The following is a 24,623-nucleotide window of genomic DNA, read 5'->3' as shown; positions in this document are numbered from 1 at the left end:
CATCTTTATTTTCGTTTCCTTTTTTTCTGTAGAAAAACGACAATCCAAAAGCTTAACATCTTAATATTATTTTCATACCGAATCTTCTTTTCTGATTTCATACATTTTTTTTTGGAACACATTTGTTATTTGAGAGGGAATTTTGTGACTGCATTTTGAGTGTTTACCAAATTTTGTTATTTTTAAGGAATGAAATTTTGATATTTAAAAGCTTCGGTGAGTAGATGAAGATATGCTTTCGACAATGGATGACCTACTTGCTAGATGTGTCCATGTTCCTATGTGGAGCTTATGTTAAAACAAAAGGCATTCCATCTGACTCTGTTGCTGACCCCTAGTTTAACACCAATTTCGTACAAATTATCAAGTTGTGCACTTTAAGCTGACATTCTTTCATCACTGTTCTGCTTTTGGAGCTCCTAGTCGGCGTTCTCCATTCCGGATTCCAGCCAAGAACGGCGTACATAGCTTGTAATTCTGTCCTATCAATGGAATCTTCCTTCTGAAGTGTATGTCCAAACCAGCCATTCTTCCTCATCTGAATCTCCTTCTTAATGTGTTGTTGACCTGCTTTCTGTAGAGGCATCTGAACTGAGTGACTTCAGATGATTCAAACCTCTGCAAATATGTTTCCTATCCTTTCAATTCGACTGAATCAACTTAAAATGTCATTAGGTTCTATTGAATGCGCCACCTATTAATACCCATCATACACTCTACTACCAGTCCCTTACATTTCCAAGAAGAAGCAGCAAGAAATCAACCAAGCAAGTAGAAAGTTCAGAATCATTTCACATTTTACAGACATATACCCAAGCATATATGAAGGGGGCAAAAGAAAAAACGAAGAATATAAAAAAACTGAATATAAAGATTTATTTACATAAATGACATATTTTGGCTCCTTCGCTTCCAATAACATTCGAATGAATTTATTTTGAATGTATATTTAAACTTCGCACAAACATAAAATCCTATTCAAATTCTCATAAATCTTCCTAGCAATTTTTTTTTTATTTTCTTCTGTATGTTGTCTTCTTTTTTTGCTTTATGCTCTTCTCACCCACTGTACATTATACTTGCTGTATATACAATAATAATACGTAATAATATTCAAAAAAATATAAAGACTTTGAAGCGTTGGAGGAAAATAAGGAAACTAAGGCGCAACTTTAGATGCTTGATAGGGAATCTAGATTTTAGGAATGTGAATGTCTACAGAGAGACTATGATAATCCTTTGATTAAACCAAACAATTTCAACCATAACCAATATTTACGACGAAGGAATCCTATAGAGCAGTGGTCAGCAACCTGAGAATTTTGGCACACTAGCGCCACTGTTTCGATTGAGGCTCACCACGTTCACTCACAAGGTGAACTATAGAGTCCTATAGAGATCTATAAAGTGTAATCCAATGCCCGGTATTTTATTATGTATCATTAGGAACAGTTGATTGATATACGCACGTATCCGAATAGCACACTATGTCCGTATTCGCTATAGCAGTCCTGCAACGGTAACATACGAAGTTGTCATGACGGCACCGTGACGTCGTACTTCGTCATTCCATATTTTGGATAATTTGATAAACTGTCGATATTGTTTAGGTAGCAAATCAACCCATTTATAAAATGACTAAATCTAACCATTTCCCACAGTTCATAATAAACTCTATACTCAATCTGTCGATAGAGACTGCATTGCATTTGGTATTGGCAATAGGCAGGTCTAAGCCGACGATAGAACCAGTTTTACGCGACATATGCGAGAGATGCCATGGATCACAGTTGATCTGTACGGCCATCGAAGTAAGTAAGTAAGTATACTCAATCTAGACAAAACAACATTAAAACCCCATTCAGAAGACGGCACGCAAGAATTTTGAAGAAAAATTCTCGTTTTTTTGTTGAGCTTTTCCTTCTTCGTCCTCTTTTTGTAAACAGCCGAAAGATATTTGTAAGTAATTTGAGGCTCATGTTACATTCTTTATCCGAAAAGAAATATGTATTTTTTTTAGCTGTTTTTTTATGCCTTAACAATAACAACAAAAAAGAAGTTTCATGCACTTACTTGATAGATTAATGCTCTGATTCATAAACAGTATAAGAGATATTTCTTTTTCAGTTAGTTTTTTTTTTTTACCCAATGTGCGAGTTGAATTTACAGTTTGATTTATGGCAGCAAAGTCAATTTGTATAGACATGGAAGAATTTTTTTCTACTATTTTTCTCGGTTCTCTTATGGCAGTAAAAGTTATAATGACGATAATGGTCGGAAAAGTGAATATGAATGGATTTATAGTAAGATAAAAGTTTACACAAGAAAGATTTTCTCGGGACTTTTTGAGACAAAAATTTATGGATCTTGGAAGATTTAATTACTGAAAATAAGTTTTGCAAATTATCATAAATCATTTTGAATAGGGCAAAATTTTAATTTGTGAGTAATTAGTTGAAATATTTTAGTTAGGCTATTAAGTTTATGTGCATGAGCTGCTTTTTGGGTCAAATTGTCGTTTTCAATAATTACCAAGACTCAATCCGTATATAATTTCCTCACTAATCAGTTCTAGGTTATCCCTACAATTCTAAACACATCCAGTAATAATCCGCAAGGACTCAAATTACTCCTCACAGTGTAAGTGTCTTGCATAAAAATAGAATTTAATGAACACTCGTTGTGCTCAATTATCCTTCATGTTATCCTCCGCCCTTCTCTCACCACATGAATTGCTGTATACACTGCTGTACAGGAAGTAATAAACGGTTAATATTCGTATACATAAATGCACCAACAATGAATATAAAGAAGAGCAGACAAAAAAAAATTGAACTGAAATTTATAGCCTCAAAAATTGTACATAACTATAGTTTGTATATGCTTAATATCCATCCAGATCCAATAACATTATTATCATATTCGATATATATATGAGGAAAGAAGAGCGAGTGAAAGAGCAAGGCATTAATGCCAATTTGTAGCATTTGAAAATAAACGAGCCATAACATCAGAGCCAATATCATTTATTTATTCCTTTTTAATGCGTTTGGCTATGAATGATTGTAAAGTATTGGCTCATTTTTATCTTGTACGTCTGACTGGATCTTGTTATGCTCATAAATTTTGCTACGGTCTAACTGTATAAACATCCTAGACAATTTAAAATTCAATGAATATATGCGCTGTATTTAATAGCTTGTAAGCATTTTAAAACTAGTTATTTGTGTTCTATTCCCTTCCTATCCTACCATCACTACATCTCCGTTTCATTCTCATGATGTTTATTATCCTAATGTTGAGTCTTTTATGCGATTTTTATGATGATAATTTATCATTTTTTTTTTCTCCTATTTGTTCTGCTCATTTGAACATTTTATTATATTGGAAATCATTATTATTCTTAGTATTCATGCTCTTCCGGTTGTATACATATATTGTAAGGCTATTGAGAACGAAGATGAATGAAAAATGAAATTCATAGACAATTAAATAACAGTGAATATTATAATAATTCTCTGTGATGCTATTCATGCTGATGCTGCTATTAATTCCCTTTTGTTGATAATAAAATTTATTAATAAATTAATGAGAAAATGTCATTGATCGAGTTTTTTTCTCGGTCATTCTCTTTGCCTCATCCTTAATTTGTGTATAGACAGCATGAATTTAATGAAAATTATGAAATTAAGCTTTTTTTTATGAAATTAAATTTTTACTGGACGAAAGATCCAGAATAATCAAAATTATGAATATTTTAACATAATTAACTGTCAATAAGAAAAATTAATCTAAAACATTGATAATGCTCACCTTTTTACTGCTTAAACTTTATTTATTAGCACTAAATCACTGTTTAACTAATCATATTTAATGTTAACATAAACATAAATTCATTTTCACTAATACTTCACATTAATCCACATTTTCTTTGATTTCTTCCTTTGAAAGATTTCATGATACACACAATAACTTCAGAAAAACAATAAATGTTAACAAAGTAACCTTAAATTAACAAAATTTGAAATAACAATATTTCACACGAATTTCATAACCGAAAAAATTTGAAAAACTGAAGTTTTTTTTGCAGGGCTGAAACTACGAAAGTTTAACGAAACAATCACATTGTTCACAAAGATTTTTTGCATTGCAGCAAAATTAAGATTTTTGATAAATTTTATTAAATATAGTGATATTTTGACAGTTTAAGTGATCCTCTTATCAAGATAAACTAACTAAAAGCTCAAAGTAAGTAAAAGTTCAGAAGAAATAGCTGGATTTCATGATAAATTCAGAAAATTAATTTTTCGAAGAAAATTTTAATGGAATTTTCCAATTATGCCTTAAATGGATACTGATTACTAATGATTACTAGAAGCAACAGTATTAATAAGCTATTCCAGCAACTTCCAGTAATCTAAAATCATCATATTCATACATTTTTTACTATTTTTGAGGTTAACTAATGTTCAATGCTTTTTCAGATGGGAGATTGGTCAGACGACGATACACCATCAGTTCCAGCACCAAAGGTAACTTCTTTTTGATTAGAATGTCAACAAATTGCTAATATTTTCTTTATAGCGTGTAGAAGCTCCAAAAACAGAAGAAACTGATGATTGGGGCAGTAATGAACGACAAGATGATCGAAATGAAGACCGCGGAAATAATTTTTCAAGAGGAAGAGGTCGTGGAGGTGGTAGAGGACGCGGCGGTGGCAGTTATGGAAATCGTGATTCAAACAATGACAATTCTGATGGTTTTGGAGAAAGTCGTGGATTTAATGAGCGACGTGGAGGTGGTCGTGGTGGATTTAACAGAGGAAATCGAGATTTTGGTGACAATGAAGGAGGTGGATTTGGTGAGCGTAGAGGCAGACGTGAAGATTCAGATCGTCCACCAAGACGAGATCGCAATGAAAATGATCAAGATGATAATCCAGAAGAGAAAAAGCGCGAAATTTACATTCCAGCTGAAACAACAGAAGAGGAACTGTTTGCATCATCAATTAGTGCTGGAATTAATTTCGATAATTTTGACAAGATTGAAGTTCATGTAACTGGAAAAGGATCTGATGATTTTGAGCAAATTAATACATTTGAGGATGCAAACTTGCGTGACTTCTTGCTTATTAATGTCCAAAAATCAGGATATAGGAAGCCAACACCAATTCAAAAGCGAGCAATTCCAATCATTATGGCTAAACGTGACTTAATGGGTTGCGCACAAACAGGATCTGGAAAAACTGCAGCTTTTGTACTTCCAATTCTTAATTGCATCATGAATGACAAAGATACATTAAATCCCGGTAAACCTCAATGCTTAATTATAGCACCAACTCGTGAGCTGGTCATTCAAATTCGTGATGAAGCTATGAAATTTGCTTCTGGATCTTATGTTAAAGTTACATTGGCTTATGGTGGAGCTGCTTCACGTTATCAAAGTGATAATATCGTTCAAGGATGTCATGTGCTAGTCGCAACGCCTGGTCGTTTGATGGATTTCGTCAATAAAAACATAATTGGATTTGAGGACTTGAAATTCTTAGTCTGTAAGTATTGGAAGTAGTTATTCCTTTAATTCATGCTTAATATATCTATTATTTAGTGGATGAAGCTGATCGTATGCTTGATATGGGATTCCGTGACACAATTGACAAAGTCTGTAATCATAGTTCACTTAATAAGGACAATTTGACCACAATGATGTTCTCAGCAACATTCCCAGATGAAATTCAACGTCTTGCTGCTCAATATTTGCGTAACTACTTGTTCCTTACTGTTGGAATTGTTGGCGGTGCATCAAGTGATGTAGAACAAGAATTTATTGAAGTTCAACGTCGTGAAAAGCGACAATTATTGACAGATATGTTGACAAAATACAGTCAAAGTTCTGATGAAGATCGAATTTTAGTTTTTGTTGAAACTAAGAAGACAGCTGACTATTTGGCATCGTTCTTATCAGAGACTACATTAAGGTAAGGAAATTGATCAAATTTAATTGATTTTAGGTGCTAATTAATTGTTTTACTTCCAGTACAACATCAATTCATGGTGATCGTTTGCAACGTGAACGCGAAGAAGCTTTACGTGACTTCCGAAGTGGTAAACGAAAGGTATTAATTGCAACTGCTGTTGCTGCTCGTGGACTTGACATTAAAGGTGTTACACATGTTATTAATTATGATTTACCAAAGGAAGTTGATGAATACATTCATCGGTGAGTATAATTTGACTATATGTGATTCTTAAAGTTATGTCCACAAATTTGTTAAGTTCTGATCTTAAAAGCTGCTTGATCATTGATAAATCTTAGGATTTATTTAAACCCGATTTTTAATCTTAAGATTTATTTTAATCTCTTCAATTTCCATTTTCAATTCACAGCATTGGACGTACAGGACGAGTTGGAAATCGCGGTAAAGCAACAAGCTTCTTTGATCCAGACGTCGATCAAACTATTGTTAGTGATTTAGTTCGAATTTTGACACAAACAAAACAACAAATTCCAGCATTCTTTAGTGGAATCAGTGCAGGATCGTGTGGAATGGCTGATAAATATGGAGGATCTGATATTCGTCAACCTATTGCTGCTGGTGCACCACAAAAGGACGAAGAAGATTGGTGAACAATTTAAATGAACTATTCTATACTTAATATTTACGATATAATTAATATAATATATGATACGTGAGTAAGATACTGAATTAATAAGGATGTTAAATATTTGATATAAATAAAGCGGGCGCGTTAATTTATAGCCCATACTAAACAAGTTCGAGTGATAATGAACTTGACTATAATGAGAAATTTGATAGTTTTAACTTATTTGTAGATCTTAGAAAATTTATCATTTTGTAACGTTTTTTGGCTGTTTGAAATAGCTTTTCAATATATTTAACGGAAAATTTGAATTTTTGAAGCCAACTTCAAGTGCTACATTTGAGAATTCAAATTTATTTTTGTCGTTAAATTTTTGAATTATAATTTTCCGTTAACTTTTTAGAATTTAAGAAAGTCGTTAAAAGTTTAATGAGCATTCTAATGACTAAATCATTTCACGTCTAGTAAAATTAAGCTCCTTAACTTCTATAATAACCAAAAATCACATAAGTAATTCAATATGTTTGATTAATCTCTTGCAAAATGACATTGACTAAGATATTTAATACGTCAGTTTCCACATTACTTCCAGTCTAGCCATTATCAAGAATTAAACTAAATCAAGGACATAAATCTAATAAGAAGCTTTAAAATTTAAGAAGACAATAACAGAAATGTTGTCAAATGAAACTTAAGAAAAAAATCTCCAATGAGAAGATTACAAATTCATCACTGGCAACGCCAAATGTCCCCCATTCCTCAATTTTTGACTCGATCTATCAATGACAATGAAAGTCTTTTGTCTTGCATCATTGCCTCATGACAAAATAATATGATGTAATAGGAATGTTTTTTTTTTCTACTGCCATTTATGTCCCACAGCAACTGAGCGGGACATATGAGAGTGAGAGGAAGCGTGAAAGCTGTAATGATTTATTTGACGCCATAGCATTCCCGTTCCATTAGTCATATCTCTCATTCTATATCTCATCTATTTTGAAATTGAGAAATGTGTCGGATGGGGAATCTAAATAAATATTATAAAATTTAACTGAATTTGTATGTATATACTGAAATTGAGCGAGAGATTTTGAAGGGTGGGAGGATGCATTCATTGTACAAATCCAATCTTCAAAAACTATTAAAGTTTTTCACTAAAGTTTTACTGATATTTATAAGAATAATTTTGTTCTTGGTGAATTTAAGTTTGTTTGGGTGATTTAAATTGGTGGCGGTTTGTCTGTATGTCCTGGGTGCTGGAAATAGATTGATTCTGATGATTGTAGCGATTAAGAGACAGTCTCGTAACAATTACCGAGATCAACAAATGATAAATTGCAATATAAACTCAAAATAAGAGTTATATGATCCAGTAGAGCAGAAAAGATCCAGGAAATACAAAATATCCATCAAATCCGTCACTTACTCAATGATTTCACCAAAAGAATCTCAAAATAAGATCCAAATGATCCAGTAGATCACAATAGATCCAGCAAATCCAAAATATCTATCAAATGCGTCACGTCCACAACTACTTCATCAATAGAAACTCAAAATAAGATCCAAATGATCCAGTAGATCACAATAGATCCAGCAAATGCAAAATATCCATCAAATGCGTCACTTCCACATCAATTTCACCATCCACCCAACTCATCGTTCTCTCCAAACACAGACCAAGCACAAGCAGCACTAGCAACAACCATATCTTCTCCTTCAAAGCTGTATTAAATGATTTTTCAAGCGATGCTTGTTGGGTGTGAGTTGTAAAAAAAACAATTTTTTAAGTTATTTCATCGAAATTGTTTTCCTTCTGCTCATTCCAAAACAAATTTAAAGTTAAATTCGAAATGAATAGGAAGGAAAACAATGGCAATAGCAAGCAACGATGGTAGCAAGCAATAGTAAACATACGTATAAAAAAAAAATGAAATGAATTTTTCACAATAGTTTAATCTCTTTTGCGCTCGGGTAAATAAATGCTGGTAAATATTGTACAATTTTTATATTTTATATGGTTCTTGTTGCTGTTCGCTTGGTCTCTAAATTGCAAGAGTGGATTGTTAAGTGGGATTTATGGAATCAGGACTGTGAAAAAAGGTTAGATTGCTATTATTTAAATTAGAATGCTCAGCGATAGAAAGTTTTAGTCCAATATACGTAAGATTATATTTCAAGCTCATAAAGCACGTACTTGAGACAAAGTCGGAGAATATTGTCACAGTTACCAAATAGAATTCCAAATGAACGATCTTCAAGCTTTGCTATTTTCGTCTTCGACTATAAAAAAAAATCAATTCAAGTCCGTAGAAAAGAGGATTTTCATTTTTTGAAAACGAAAACAACGATTTATTTTCGAATCAGGAAGAAAAACAAAAACAAAGAATAAAAAAAAAAAGGTTATTAAATTTCAAATGCAAACAAACAACTCATTGTAGATTTATGCAAATATTCATCGTGCTTGACAAGAATAAAAATTATTGTCTTCATTCTATCGCAATGAATGGAAGACATTATTTTCTTGTGTGTATGGATGGGGATGTATAAAGCAACAGAAAGAGAGGAAAAGACGTCTGTCTGAAGGGGTAGGAGCTAGTCAAATTAATAAGTCTAGGATTGTCCAAAATCTATCGTAAATGCAGTCAAACTAGTAAGTCTAGGATTGTCCAAAGTCTATCGTAAATGCAGTCAAACTAGTAAGTCTAGGATTGTCAAAAGTCTATCGTAAATGCAGTCAAACTAGTAAGTCTAGGATTGTCAAAAGTCTATCGTAAATGCAGTCAAACTAGTAAGTCTAGAATTGTCCTAAGTCTATCGTAAATGCAGTCGAACCAGTAAGTCTAGGATTGTCTAAAATCTATCGTTAATGCAGTCAAATCAGTAAGTCTAGGATTGTCTAAATTCTACCGTAAATGCAGTCGAACTAGTAAGTTTAGGATTGTCCAAAGTCAAACGTCGGCCTGGACACGAAACTACACAATAAGTCACTCTAATCCAAGCCAAGCTATTCCATTCTCAAAATAAGAACAGATGAGACTTACCATAACAACTATTGACTAAAGAAACATAATAAAATCTATAAAACTTGGATAACTTACAAAATTATCATAGAAATGATTCTGAAATCAATAAACGCAACACGAAATGATGAACTGCCGGATGAAACTTTTCGTCTCAATAAAGATTCTTGAGATAATCTTTACCCCATTTTGAATAAATTTTCATTTTAATTGCGAGGAAATTTCATAAAAAAAATAGAATATTGAATAAGGAAGCGTCAACCCCTGCCGACTGAAAAGACAGAAAATATAAAAAAAGGAAATTCATAGATTTTTTTTTTTTGTTTCTTTTATAAAAAAAGGAAAACTTTTCAATAATAACAAAAGAATAAATAAAAATTTTTATGCGATCAAAAAATTTCTTTTGTATTCAATCGACTGTCTTCTTATTTTTCCTCCCCTCATGCCGTCCTACGTCTCCATCGCTCTAGTCAGTCATTCATTCATTTTCATTCAATAATATAATACATTATTGTAGAATAATGAAAAAAGAAATAAAATGGGAAATATCTATATGATAACGATAACAATATAAAAGCAATAGAAGTCAACTTCAATAATAACGAATACATAATTCTCATATACTGAAGACGTTCGATGACGATGACGATTATCGTACATATTTTTTCGCCATAAAATAAATATTCTTCCATTGCTTCAGCATCCAAGCACACATATAAAAAATACTATATATAATATTGGAATTACTTTCTTTCATACTTCTCGGTTCGGTCTGTAGATATTTATGTATATCGATGAAGGAAGAAGTCACAACAGTCAGAGTTATGAAGATGAACATATATAATGAATGAGGGGCTGTTGTGTTGGAAGTTTGGAATATAATAAAGCCGACAGACAAGTTGAAAGTGACATCAGTTGATGCGGTAAATTTGTGCATTATTTGGAGGGGCTGTGAGAGAAATTAGTCGAATGGAAAATATTCTATGGCTGAGTAAGCATCTGAATTGTCAAGAAAATATAGTAGATGCATAGCTTAAATCTAGGATGATTTTGGAATCTAATTAATACAGAAATAGACACTTGACCTTATTTTAAAGAAGAACATGAATATTAAGTCTATATTACAGGATAAAAGCATTTTCATGTTATATCCTAAAATCTAATGCATTTAAATTTATATCAGGATGAATATTTAGAAAGTATTAAAGACTTACTTGTTATTCATTATAAAATGCATCTTATCTACACTATTTGATAGATTTACTATTAACTTATTTAATTTAGTCAGACAATGACGAAGCAGTACTTCAGCCATAGGTGATATATGATATACATGCTAGATGACTATACCAGAAGTCCCAAGGATTTAGGGTGACCTATCTATGACTAAGGAGAACAGGCTGCGATAGACTGGACATGTTATTATACGACCTGTGGAAACTCCATTAATTAAGATCTTCAAAGCTGACATTCTAGACGGTAAATGAACTCATGGACGTCCAAAGAATTCTTGAAAGGAAGCTGTCGATAGAGAAAGTACTGCGTTTGGTATCGGAAACTGGCAAGCGGAAGTCAGCTTCAGGCGTCTCCTGTTGGAGGTTATGAATCACAACTGATCTCTACGACCAGCGAAGTAAGTATCAGACTTTAGGGATGGTAAAAGATCTCGAGGAAGACCAAAATCCAAGATTGGATTGGACTTGAAGATACTGGATTAGGTTAGATATGAAGACGCTGGATCGGATGCGGATATGAAGATGCTTGATTGGATGTGTAGAAAAGTACACTAAAGTCCTTAACATTCCGAATTGTTCTAAGGATAGAGCCGCTTTAGACCTTCTCTCCGTTCATAAATGGGTCCTTATTTGCCACAGTCAAGGAAGTAACCAAGTAAGTACACATAAACAGATCAAAAGAAAAGACATACTGTCTTCCACAATCAGTAACCCTTTTTTATCCAACGAACTCAAGCAACATCAATCGAAAGGAATCATTTGGTGTGCCACATATAAAGAAAAAATGTAGAATGAGCCTGATGCCATCAAGTTCATACAAAAAAAAAACATTTCATATAGTTGAGCATTGATATAAATTCATACTTTATACTTGCTCAGTTCAATTCTCTTGTGAATGATATATTTTTGATTGGTATTTGAATGGAAATTGATTGAAATTGTCGAGACGAAAAAAAAAAAGGTTCACGTAATAAAAGTAAAAAAAAAATAGGAGTGAGTTAATATGAATGGCTTGGTAGAGGATTGGTTTGCTGTGTGCATGATGATAAGAGCTATTGGGATTTTTATTTCATTTTGGGAAATCTGAAAATGAGGAAAGGAAAAATATTGCAATTGAGATAAAAATGTTCATCTCTACTCATTCATTCTAATTATGTGTGGATGATTTGGAAATATACTGGACTGTTCATAATACGAGATTATTGAACCAAAAGTCCATAATATTGGATAAGTTTGATGTTTGAGTTTTGAAAATTATGAGGATTTTAATAAAATTCTAGTTGATTTGTTTTCAATTGATTGAAAATTGTATGTATGGGAAGTTTGAAATTGACGTTTTTGTTTGACTTATTCAAGCTTTTTATTGCCATGGATTGTAGGTTGATATGAAAAGAAGGATTTAGATAATAGAATTTGAAAATCTGTAACTTGTGGGTCATCAAACTTGTTTTTGTTGGACTGTATATAAATTTCATAAAGACTTTAATTAAGGTTAAGTAAAATTTCAGAAATAAGCAGTCAAGTGCCTCTACATTTCGAGAAAACAGTAAGGAACTTAGATCAGATTTGGTTTAATAACTCGACCTGAACCTGCAAAAGAAGGTGAAGTATACCGATGTAAGCATAATTATGAACTTTATCAGCTATTCCAGGATGCGGATATTGTCACTATTCTTCGTATGAATCGCTTGAGATGGGCAGGTCATGTGAACAGACGACCACAGGATGCCACAGTATATAGAGTAACCTTGGCAAAAGATCGAGAGGAAGACCGTAAAACGTCCTCAGGATGGCGTCACTGGCATGGTTCCGGATTTAAACCGAATCTGATGCTAAGTCAGTCACGACGGTCTGTGATCAGATTTATGATCAACTAACCGACTTGAAAAGAAAAATAACAAGTCAACAAATCAACACCTCAAATAAGACCTATAAAACCCGGGAACTATTCATAATGTTCATCTTCTTCTCTTGATATCGCATAAAGATTGACAATCACACGAGAAGATGTGTATAGAAAATATTAATTGGTGTCTCTGATGTCTAAAAATAGAACCAAAATATGCTCAGTTCTCAAATATACTCTCAACTTGATTATGATGATCTCTTATTGAAGTTTTCGACAGTATCAGTAGGTATCCTCATCTCATCAGTTGGATATCAAATTTCAAAAGATATCAAGAACACAAATTATAAAGTGAAATAACCAACACGTGTGGAAATAGCAATTAACATCTACCTGCCCCTATTCATATCAATTTGCATATTAAATTAGATCTTGACCTCAGATCCCTCGTAAGTTGTTTGGATATATGTCGGTTAATATTATTCGATTAAATGTATTGTTGATAGAGGAAATAAATTTCCTATTAATTAAGGTATACGATATAGTCACTTCCATTTGTGACTTTCATTCATCAACGTATCTTAATTGTTATGCAAACAGATGGAGGCATGGCATTGTTGTGATAATTATTAAGTGTTTTTCTTATATCAATAAACAATCATCATTTGTGCATATAAAGTGGGGTAATTTGAGGAAATTATGATGAGGGTTGATCAGAAAAATTGGTGTGGAATGAACACGAACTTCAAAAGGAAGACAAATAGCACCTCCTGGATCCTAAATGTTCTTGATACCGAGTCCAATACTTCTTAATCTCGAAAATCTGTTGACACCGAGACTTTGGGTAGACTCACTTAAAGGTGATGGATGAATAGTTAGTAATTGAATGAATAACGACCGAAACTGAACAGCAATGCAAAACAGCAACTAAATAGTCAGTAAAATCTAAAAACTCATGTGCTTTTCGGGTTATTCAACTTATGTCACACGTTCAAGCTTCCTATCAATTTAAATATTACGAAATTGATTGATAATCAGCTTCGAACTTGAACTCACAATTTGTACGATAGGAGTAGACACTTAAAGTTCAAAGGCATTGAGATTTACTCACAGTTGTTTTATTCTATGGGATGCAGGGGTGTAGACACATGAGTTTGTGGGTCGAGTTCTTTGGGTTTTTGGATAACTTTAAAGAATGTTATCCATGACTGTGATTAAGGCTAAGTTACATATACATAGCAATCTTGGATTGATACTCTTTAGATATTGTATAAATCATAGATATCAAAGACCAGGAACTACGTCTTAAATCTATAGCTTCCGGTATAAGCAATTTAAAAACAAGCTTCAAACCCTTTAAATGCGCAATTATGCTTCCCATAAATTTGATAACCCAAGGAGAAAAAAAAATCACAAATAAGAATCAGTTTCATTATCAGCTCAGCTGTTTTCACGGTCACACAGTGCTGAACATTTTCGAGTTTTTATTGCTCCCACATTTTCGTATTATTTTTTTTTTTCGTCGTGTCATTAGAATTTTAAATTTAAATTCTTCAATTTTTTTTCTTTCATTTCGTATACGCAGTGACATTAGTTTGAGTTTCAAAATAAGTTTTTTTTAAATATATCCAGACAGTTCAAGCTAACAAAAAAATTTGTCTGCACTTACTTGAGGTCAGGAGACTAATTTAAAGTAAATTTACTTTTCTACTGGTGTTGACACAAAAATTTTTTGTTCATCAAGAGTTTGAGACATAAAGCAATTAACAATCGGCAAACATGTTGCGGTTTTGTAGAGGAATTAGAGGTAATGTAGGAAGTGTAATGCAGTGTATAGTTTTTTTATGTGCTATAAATGTGAAAATGTGCTAAGTTGTTGAACATGAAATGAGGTTTTAAATGGATGCGGAAGGATTTTAAAGATGGTTTGCTGTTTTTTGGGGATATTTTGAAGAAATTGAAGCTTGATTATTTTTGAGAGTTGAAGTTACTAAGGATGAGAACTATAAAAGATAGTAAATGTGTAATGTGAAGCAATGACGTAGTTAAATGTGAAGTATAGCTCAAAATCGACTCAAATTTTGAATAGATTCGACTTTTTCATACAAAATTCGAGTCGTCTTTGAGCTCTCAACTAAGATTTTGAGCCATCATCATCCGGCTAGGGCACCTTCAAGTCTTACCGTCAAAGTGGCGATATATGCGACTAACCCTAACAGACAATAAACATACTCACTCTAATGAGCGTATGAATCAATATAATTGAGTATACTCATTAGCATACTCCTTGTCTGTTCAGCTACAATGCACCATTCGTGATAGTTATCAACCTATAAAGACTCAAATTACCCAAAACAATACCGACAATTATCTAATTTAAACTTGTGGATTGTTGTGCTTCGTCGCCTATTCCAAAGATATTTTAACAATTAATTTAATTATCATACAAATAGACCTGAAAATGCAAATGTTTACATTCTATACACTTCAAAGCGATAATTTATTAAGCATATTAATTAAGAAGCTCCAAGAAGTGAACTCGACAAAATAAACAATTGAATGTGAATTCATAGTCCCTCAAATATACAATTTCATGTTAAAGGAAAAACCATTGCTATTCTCATCAAATTAATTAGCTCATTTCCAAGATAGAAAGCATTTTCTAAATTGGAAATGGCCTAGGGATGGAGAATAATTAGCTGACATATTAATTTTCTATGGCTTTGAATTTGATTTTTGTGTATTGTGTTAGTTTGTGAATGTTAATATTCTGTTGAATTGACTGATTTGAGAAGCTTTGTTAGGACATCAAAGGCTCAATCGTCAATGTTGAGGAACTCGAGACTGAAATCACTGAAAATATGATTTCAATAGTCCTTGGACTAGAATTTAATGCTGCGAATTACTAATTCCATTTACAGTTCCAAGTCTAACCAAAAACAGAAGTAGTTTTCCAAAAATCCACAACTCTCCATCCCTTCTAAACCAAAAACAGCAAACAAGCAATGAAAAATTAACATAGCTTTAAATGTCTGTGGTATTTATCGTTTCTAAATGCTCTAATTGAACAGTAGACATAATCGAAAACTGTAAAATTTTTGTACGAGATGCCTGAAACGAGTTTCTCAACACTCAGCACACATTTTCTCAATTTTCCTTAATTGTACAATCAACATTTACATAGTTTTAATTGATCCTGTTTGTTCAGCTGATGCTATAATAAAAGTAAATGAAAGAGCCAATTCAGCATTACTACAAAAGTTTCGTAAACTCTCGAGTGTCGCATCAACATCATACAATGGACCAAGTTATGAGGATACACTTAAAATTCGTAAAGAGTTTGTGACACCATCGGCAATTCCATTTTATCGAAAACCTCTTTTAATACACAAAGGTGAAATGCAATTTTTATATGATCATAAAGGTGTCAAGTATCTTGACTTGTTTGGTGGAATCGTGACTGTCTCCGTTGGACATTGTCATCCGTAAGTATTTTCTATGTACACAATGGATGTTCTCATGTATATCTTTTATATCACATCTTCATGGCACGTCCATAAAAAAAAATCCTTAAGTTTCTTTTTCTTTTTTTTCTTTTCTCAAACAATACAGCAAAGTAAATGCGGCTTTGGAAGAGCAAATAAAGACTTTATGGCACACAACAGCAATTTATATGCATCCAAAAATCTACGAATATTCTGAAAAATTGGCATCTAAATTACCCGGTGACCTCAAAGTTGTTTATCTTGTTAATTCCGGTTCGGAAGCAAATGACTTGGCTATTTTACTTGCACGTCTATATACAAAAAATTACGACATATTAACATTGAAGAATGCTTATCATGGCGGTGGAACAAGTACAATGGGATTAACAGGTTGTTGTCTATTCTATGTTTTAGTTGATTTGTGAATTAAAGTGGGATTTTGGGGATGTAATTTGGAAAGGAATTGACTTAGTTCGGCTATTTGGATTAATGGTCTTATATAACAAGTTTTATGAGTAATAGAACATCTTACATAGAAAGGACATGGCTTGGAAATGGCGGGTCTGGACTCATAGGTCAGCCCAATTCTGACCTGAAGCTGGATATCAATAAATCTGAACCAAATCAGCCAGGCGTCGACATTTCCGTCATTTTTTTCACACCGTGTGCTTTTCGGATAACACATGTTGTGACAAAGATACACTACAGCTATCATGGTTCGATATGAGTCTTACTTTAAGCTGGATATCATCCAATATGAACCAGGCTAGCCAGGAGTCAAATTTTCCGTCATTTTTTCACACCGCGTGCTTTTCGGGTAACATTTTTTGTGACAAAGATACAGTACATCTAGCTTAGATCCTCAGATTTTGAATATCTAGTCTTAAAATGTCAGGATTTACAGACCAACTAACATCTGATGACTGTATTGTATTTCATGCAACCTACACACTCAGATTCTAAATTACTAAGTCACATTCATCCAAATTATACGCCACAGTCATCCCACCCACACCTTCCAATTCTCAATAAGACATCCTATTCATTCAATCATTATTTTCATTCTCAATTTACAGCACAAGCACCATGGTATTATCCAGCGCCTGGCATCAAAAATAGTATTCATCATGCAATGAATCCAGATCCATATACAGGCATTTGGGGCGGAAAAAATTGCCGTGATTCACCAGTTCAAACAAAACGTAATTGCGATTGCACGCATGGGAAATGTCTTGCGGAAGATAATTATATTAATCAACTCGAGTCTGAATTTAAATATTCATTGCCGAGAGGTAAATTGGCTGCAATGTTTGCTGAGTCTATTCAGGGCGTTGGCGGTACTGTACAATTCCCGAGAAATTATATTAAACGAGCAGCGGAACTTGTACGTCAAAATGGTGGCTTATTTGTGAGTGATGAAGTACAAACGGGATTTGGACGTACCGGAGATCATTATTGGGGCTTTGAAGGACATGAAATTATACCAGACATTGTGACAATGGCTAAAGGCATAGGAAATGGATTTCCGCTCGGTGCTGTTGTTACAACGCCAAAAATTGCACAAGTTTTGACACAGGCAATTCATTTTAATACATTTGGTGGAAATCCTCTTGCATGTGCGGTCGGCAATGCTGTATTAGATGTAAATATCACTCATTAATCATTCCTTAAGCATATGACATGATTATGCATAATGAACATTTATTATTGATGATTATATATCGTCTTTTAAATTTTAATCAGGTGATTGACGAAGACAATTTACAACAAAATGCTCTCGATGTTGGTACGTATTTGCTCAAGGGATTTGAGACTTTACGTGATAAATACGATATCATTGGCGATGTGAGGGGAAAGGTAAGGAAGAATTTAATTATCTTTTACTTAATGACTTTATCTATGGACGTGATTTTCTCACATTTATTGTCATTATGACCTTTTTTTGTTGGTCAGTTGGCGACGTCTGTTGAAAATGGTTATGATGATTTTTGGACTTGGGGTCGTTCACTTATGACGACTTATGTTAATGGACATAAGAGGGTTGAATTGTCATTAAAATTAGTTTTCTAGCTTACAATCTATCATGATTAAGTCTAAAAATTAAAAACTTAGGTATACAAAATTTTTGGTCGACCACATCACCTGATTTTATTAAATTCAGCCTTCAAACTTAATCAATTCCACATCTTGAGCAAACAGCCCTACAAAAAACTTTTTATGCGATAATTCAAACTTATTCTATCACCTCATCAATTGCCATTTTCCCATGATAATCTAAAGTTTTGCCTCACTAATTCCACTTCTGTCATTTCCATCGCCACTGCCATCATCAACATCCTTTGAGATATTTTCGTCTCTTGATTTATCACGAATATTAGAACCAGCCTCAAACATGGGATTATTGAAGGCTTGATTGACATTTTCAATACTTTGATCTGTTCCAAAATGTAAATCAACTTCCATGCATCCATGAGCGTCATCATCATCATCATGATTTGACATTGTCGAGGTCATCATTTCATTCGCATGTGATGTGTTATCAAAGCGAGCAAATATTACATTAGAATGAAGCATAAAGCGACGATTTCTTATCATTGCCATCAAGCGTGGAATGTGTCTGTCATCATAATAGATCATATAAATCAGCGTCATAAACAATGTCACAAGGAAAAATGTCCCGAAAATGAATGTTAGAACGTGACCACTCTCGTTAGGCGTAAATGGCAAGCCAGAGATGAAATAAAATTTTGATTGGTCTGTAAAAAATTAGAAATGGAATGTGTTGAGAATTGAGACGTTGTCCTGGGTTGTGGAGGTGATGGAATGGAATGTGCTGCTGTGCCTTCTTTTGAGAATTGTAAATTGATAAATAATTGAAATTTCAAGGAAAAACTCCAATAAGTTCCAATTTTTACAAAATTACATCAAGGCACAAAGCATAACATTCAATAAAATATCCAACACTTAGTTCCAGTCCCCAGCTACCTCCCTGTAACCTATAAAATCATATCACTCACTTTTATATCTCTTATCCAGCAATACTTTCCTCAAATGTTCCATTAATCGTGTGCTATGTTCATCATACTCATATCGATCGACAATAATGAGCTGTAAATACAGTTGATTCACTTCCGTTGTGACACTGATATGATAAGCGATCTTATTCTCGTCAACAATACCTGTTGAAAGTGCTGAATTGATTGCTGCGGGAATTTATTTTGGGTAATGATTGGAATTGGATGCAAAAAAAGAAGAAATCAATAAATTATTGAACTCAAATCAGATAGTTGTAGATGCTGTATTGACTTTTTTATGCCCTTTTACTCAATCATTCACTTTATGCAAATAGAAATGAACGAGTAAAATGAATTGCTATGGCATGGATGAATGAAAATTGAGTAAACAGAAAATTGGAAATGGAAAAAAGTTTAATGAGAGTCAGGCGAGGCAGGAAAAAGGCATGATGATGAGGAAAAAGTTGGAAGAATGCAATTCATTATTGAAATGTTGATGACAGAGATGGTAGATTGGTGGTTGTGAGGATTAGATTGTCAATAGGGACAATATGGATTGACTTTTGCCATTTGTCAGACTACAATCCCTTAAATAAGGTAATTTCCTAGCCTCAACAAATTTAGTTATGTCCAAAAATTCACCAATCAACAACCCTGCCTGTATCTATTGACATAAGATTCAAATATCAATAGTTCAATAGCATTTTATGCTGAATTGAGAAGTTAAATGATATGAATCTAAAGCCGATTAGAATGAAGCTTAATATTAATAAACAGGATGTAATCTAGACATGTCTTCAACAAAGCAATCAAAAGTCATAGCAATGGCAATTAAAATTTAAGACTTATTTGCACATCCGTCGTCTACACATCAATTCAAAAGAAATTCTGAGCTATTTACCTCTGTTAATATCACCTTTCACATCATCAAGATTAAATCCATTGATCTCAGTCGACATCCGTTCACTGTTTGGTAATTTCATTTTAAAAAGTGCACCACATTCATTACAACAATGTCCAATTGGCTTGATTGGATCACTACAATGTGGAATTGGTTGACAGAATGGCTTTTCATTTTCACACAGCTGTTGACGCAGTGAATCACCTCTCTGATGACATAGTTGACATTTGATGTTGCTGCATTCCTCATTCTCAATAAACTGTGTATTGTCGATGTTCTTAAATAATGATTGACCGTATGTCGTGAATAGAAAATTTTTAAATTCATTTAATGTCATTAGACGTCCATCAATGGCAATGCTCTTAAATGTCATTAAAGGAATTGATTGGAGATCAACGACATATGAATTATTGATGGGATAAATGATGTCATCATTGTCACATGGAATTCGTTCATCGTGTGGCATTGCTGCAGTCATGACTTTTTCATTTCCATTCTCGTATGTTGTCTGCCAGTTACTGGACATCAACCATGGCGTTTGAATTAAACTTTTGAATGACTTTACTTCATTTTTGTTACATTTTGTGTCCCGTTCACGAAAATTGAGTGACATTTTTGAATCCAAAACAAAACCGCCACTTTTTGGTAGAATCAACTCCTTCATTGTAAAATTGGACAGCTTAATAATATCATAACTTTTTTGTGGAAAGAGTAATGAGTCAGTTGAACATGGAAGCTTATCACCGTCCCAATTTAATGCATCACCAATGTTCGTCCTTTGTTGCCATATCATGCGGCGACAATCACCAAAACCAATGAAGAATTGAAAAATATTTGCAAATAAAATTATGCTAAATTGATTCATGGCTAGTCGCAATTCTCAGTCCTCTCACTGCCACTCAAATGAAGCGAAACCGTAAAACTGAAAATGAACACCACAGAACTGATTTTGGAATTAATTATGTATGAAAATAATCTAAGTGGGTGGATTTAAATCAATTTTAGAGGCAAAAGAGAAGCAACGAGGAGATAAAGTGACTGAGAATGTTTTTTTGTTGTGGCTGAATTGTAAATAGAAAATGAATGTGTTGAGTCAATTTAGAAGAGTGACGAGAACGCATCTGGAATGCTGTTATCGAATGACTTTTTGTGTACAGTGTATTTATTGACTAAATGGTTGATGAGAATGCGATTATGTATTTGTTGACTTTAAAGCTTCGGATTAGGCAGTGTTCATCAAACTTTCTGATCGCGACTTTTAAAGACATGCCCGAACAGCACTTACTTACTTCGCTGGTCGTATAGATCAGTTGTGACCCATGACCTCCAATAGGAGTCGTCTGAAGCTGGCTCTATCGCTGGCTTCTACTTACCCGACCAGCACGGCGCAGTTTTTAACAATTAAATTGAAAATTGACCTAAAAACAGCCATAAGATAGTCATCAAGACAACTTCACGTCTTGTCGTCAACGTGAACATGTAACGAAGTGCTAACGACTGCAATGTGCTCCTCGGGCTCCTTTTACGTCGCCTTAAAACCCCAAAACCCTCAATAAACTACTCAAAAATCCACAAAGTACATAATACAGTCAATTCCATCAACAGAACAAAAACCAAACTTACCAAGTCTATAGACCATACAAATCAGTATATCCCATAAATCAAATAGCTCCAACATCATCCCATTCATCCACAAAAAAGATGCTAAAGTAAATTTTTCATCCAAGAGCAAATAAAGTTGGATGTAACAAGAAGTTACGATCTGCAGCTAATTGCTAGTTATCTTTCAAAATCACTTTTTGTTTTTCATCCACGACCCCAATAAAGCCTTAAATGTAGTCGCATAATTAGAGTAAATAAATCACATCCAAAAATTAACGAGAATCTCATCTTCTTCCACAGGCTTTTGTGTATATAAATTTTATGCTTCTTCTTAATCCTTTTCCTTTTTTCTGTGTTCACAGGGTCTAATGATAGGCGTCGAAATGGTTGATAATTCAGTCACACGTAAGCCAATGGAGGCAACTACCTTCATTGATATCTGGGAGAGATGTAAGGATATGGGCGTGCTATTTGGTAAAGGTGGCATAAATGGCAATGTAAGAATTTTTATTTATACATCCACAAGATTCAACCTAATTAAATTTAATTTCCATTTTTTTTTTTGCTTTTATCCCCATTCATGCCGTTGTTGTGGATTAATGAAAATCATTTATTCAACCACAAAAAACAGGTCTTTCGCATAAAGCCACCAATGTGTATTACAAAAGAGGATGCTAAATTCGCACTGGATGTCTTCGAAGGAGCTGTTAAGAATCAGTTGAATAATTAATCTGAATAGATTAATTTTAATATTTGAACAATTAAAGAAAAGAGAAAAAAGCAAAAAAAAAAGGAAGGAACTTCCTCTTGATGGTTTTTATTATTTTCATTTTTCGCATCCTTTTTGTTAGCTGTGATTTGTGGATTTGGAATAGCATTTTGTCTGGTTTGATGTTTTGGATGTCTAGTTCAGATGCAGTATGACTTAAGACAAGCTTTTATCTAGGCAATGATTAGGGAATGACTTAAAGATGCTTAGGAACTATCAGGGGATAGATAGTTCAACCTTGTTACTTAAGTTACTAACCGAAAGAGGTTATTTACTTACTTCGCTGGTCGTACAGATCACTTGTGATCCATGAACTTCCACAACGAAATCATACGTCGTAGAAATGGCAGAAAATCCGGCAACCACTTCAACTTGACTTTGACTTAAAGACGAATTTCATAGAATCTGACATTGAAAATCAAAATCATGCTGACCTGGAACCGAATTTTTGGGAATTCTTACGTCGTGTGCTTTCCGGGTACGCTCCTAGGTTCTAACAAAGCGTAGATACATAATATTGATACTTGAACAAATCGTATGAAATTAGATAACATCCATGAAAGCAAATAGGCTGCCATAAGGTAACTTTCATGTCAACTGCCATAAAATTTGCAACTTAAACACAATGTGGCTACAATTCGGCTGCCATGAAATTGATGTACAGATCAAGCATGCATTAATTCATTGATTTCAGACATTTATATTAGCTCAGTCGACATTAGAGCTAAAAGTCATGATAAACCTTGAGTTTTCGTCTTTATCCATCCAGACGTACCAATCCCATAGATAGACCTTTGTCAGATTCCACATAATATCTCTTAATAATTCATATAAAAGCAATAATAACATACTAAATATCAAAATCCATCAAAATATCAATGATTATATACCAAACTACAAGCAACAACCTCCTGCGCTTCTCAAACAATCAACAATACAAAACCTTCAATACAACTTGCCATTTTCTTAATCAAGCTCTTTTTGTTTTAGGTTAATTTTCATTATTGTACGTTTCAACACAAGCCAAAAAAGCATAAAGACAGAAATGGAAGAAGTAATGCAAAGAGAAATGGAACAAAACAGTCATAAATGAAAGCTTCAGCACTTTTTTTTTTTTTGTCAGACCGATAAGAGGGAAAATAGAATCATTACGTTGAATACTTTATTGCTTTGTGACATTCATATTGTATGAGCATGTAACATGTGACAAGATATGGGAGATTACTGCTTCGAGTTAGTTCCATTGTGAGGATTTTGAGGGGAATTTTTTGAGAATTTTTTTTGGAGGTTTTTGGATGTTAGGAATGGTTTAAAGTGTAGTTGGAGGTCCATTCGACTAAAATCATCTTTTATGGTCATTAGAATTAGACGGTCAACAAGTCATGTAAGATCCTGTAGACTCGATGATTGTTTTTGAGTCAATTCAAGTCTATTTGAATTCATTGGGTAAATTCCTGGATTTTTCAATTAAAAAACAGCACCAAGTCTACTGTGCGTCGAGTTCGAGCAAATCCAACACTCAAAGTTGACTCAAAAAATTCAAATCAACTTAATTCAGTCCAAATGCAGTCAAGTTATGTCTAGAAGTTCTCTTGACCATCAAAAATCCAACAATCTTCCCAAAAATTCTGCTAAAATTCCTATAAAGGTCTACATCTTCTTCCCATTCTAACCAAAATCCATTTACTGTTGCTACCAACTATATTTGACGACACCTTAAGCAATTGTTAGCTGTAACCAATATACACAAACAGGCTTTAACGATGTCATGAGAATCATTGATTAAGTTTATTGAAACTTTTTCCTTTTTTCCTTTATGCAACAGTCCGTTGAGGACATCAAAAAAGGTTTTTGAAATCTGTATACATGGATTATGTTGATGTTTAGGTTTTATCGACAGTTTTTATGTCTGTTGATGCTGCTGTAGATATAAATAACTGCAAAATATCTCATAAATTTACTTCCACAATTTAGGCTTTAAATAGCCAATTGACTTTAAAATTTATAAAATTAAATTGCGCAATATTTTGACTTAATTATTAAAAACTTTAATAGAATATTCTCAGTACAGTGAAGCACCTCTTGGGAAATTAATTAGTATTTTCTGTTTTTCATCTCAATTTTAATTAGCTGCTTCGCGTATTAAAAA

At 33.4% G+C, this 24,623-nt stretch overlaps 3 protein-coding genes across 9 annotated transcripts; 2 read left to right on the top strand and 1 right to left on the bottom strand.

The window, feature by feature from the left end:
- Positions 1–4,110: 4,110 nt before the first annotated feature.
- On the top strand, positions 4,111–6,809 carry LOC139086806 (ATP-dependent RNA helicase vasa-like). The gene is made up of 6 exons (XM_070635406.1): positions 4,111–4,248; positions 4,485–4,532; positions 4,585–5,551; positions 5,608–5,977; positions 6,037–6,219; positions 6,387–6,809. Exons 2-6 carry the CDS (start codon positions 4,485–4,487, stop codon positions 6,625–6,627), a joined length of 1,809 nt encoding a protein of 602 aa, XP_070491507.1. The 5' UTR covers positions 4,111–4,248; the 3' UTR covers positions 6,628–6,809.
- Positions 6,810–12,976: 6,167 nt separating this feature from the next.
- LOC139086779 (alanine--glyoxylate aminotransferase 2, mitochondrial) lies at positions 12,977–22,497 on the top strand. Of its 7 annotated transcripts, none has more exons than XM_070635369.1 (8): positions 12,977–13,054; positions 14,448–14,510; positions 15,912–16,188; positions 16,316–16,578; positions 17,265–17,830; positions 17,932–18,045; positions 22,068–22,202; positions 22,337–22,497. In XM_070635369.1, exons 2-8 carry the CDS (start codon positions 14,483–14,485, stop codon positions 22,433–22,435), a joined length of 1,482 nt encoding a protein of 493 aa, XP_070491470.1. In that variant the 5' UTR covers positions 12,977–13,054; positions 14,448–14,482; the 3' UTR covers positions 22,436–22,497. The 7 variants fall into 7 exon arrangements, with proteins under 7 accessions (XP_070491470.1, XP_070491469.1, XP_070491466.1 ...); XM_070635368.1 differs by having other exon boundaries at positions 12,984–13,152; XM_070635365.1 differs by having other exon boundaries at positions 12,984–13,152; positions 15,888–16,188.
- On the bottom strand, positions 18,309–21,038 carry Amnionless (amnion associated transmembrane protein). The gene is made up of 3 exons (XM_070635362.1): positions 20,104–21,038; positions 19,206–19,391; positions 18,309–18,944 (listed from the first exon to the last, which is right to left on the bottom strand). The coding sequence occupies exons 1-3, from the start codon at positions 20,966–20,968 to the stop codon at positions 18,463–18,465; spliced, it is 1,533 nt and encodes a 510-aa protein (XP_070491463.1). The 5' UTR covers positions 20,969–21,038; the 3' UTR covers positions 18,309–18,462.
- Positions 22,498–24,623: the final 2,126 nt, after the last annotated feature.

Source organism: Chironomus tepperi, unplaced genomic scaffold (assembly GCF_022539635.2).
Source record: "Chironomus tepperi strain 1889 unplaced genomic scaffold, CSIRO-AGI_Ctep_v1 contig_89, whole genome shotgun sequence".
Classification (NCBI taxonomy): Eukaryota; Metazoa; Arthropoda; class Insecta; order Diptera; family Chironomidae; genus Chironomus; species Chironomus tepperi.
This window is presented reverse-complemented; position numbering and strand designations above follow the sequence as displayed.

Bases quoted from the DNA above. Each gene is read 5' to 3' on its own strand.
- LOC139086806 (XM_070635406.1), top strand. From the start codon at position 4,485: ATGGGAGATTGGTCAGACGACGATACACCATCAGTTCCAGCACCAAAG. The intron at 5,978-6,036 runs GTAAGGAAATTG...TTTTACTTCCAG, and splicing joins TTATCAGAGACTACATTAAG to TACAACATCAATTCATGGTG. The intron at 6,220-6,386 runs GTGAGTATAATT...TTCAATTCACAG, and splicing joins GTTGATGAATACATTCATCG to CATTGGACGTACAGGACGAG.
- LOC139086779 (XM_070635365.1), top strand. From the start codon at position 14,483: ATGTTGCGGTTTTGTAGAGGAATTAGAG. The intron at 16,579-17,264 runs GTTGTTGTCTAT...CTCAATTTACAG, and splicing joins AAGTACAATGGGATTAACAG to CACAAGCACCATGGTATTAT. The intron at 18,046-22,067 runs GTAAGGAAGAAT...CTGTGTTCACAG, and splicing joins TTGGCGATGTGAGGGGAAAG to GGTCTAATGATAGGCGTCGA.
- Amnionless (XM_070635362.1), bottom strand. From the start codon at position 20,968: ATGAATCAATTTAGCATAATTTTATTTGCAAATATTTTTCAATTCTTC. The intron at 19,392-20,103 runs GTAAATAGCTCA...AAATTCCCGCAG, and splicing joins GAAAGGTGATATTAACAGAG to CAATCAATTCAGCACTTTCA. The intron at 18,945-19,205 runs GTGAGTGATATG...AATTTTTTACAG, and splicing joins GCTGGATAAGAGATATAAAA to ACCAATCAAAATTTTATTTC.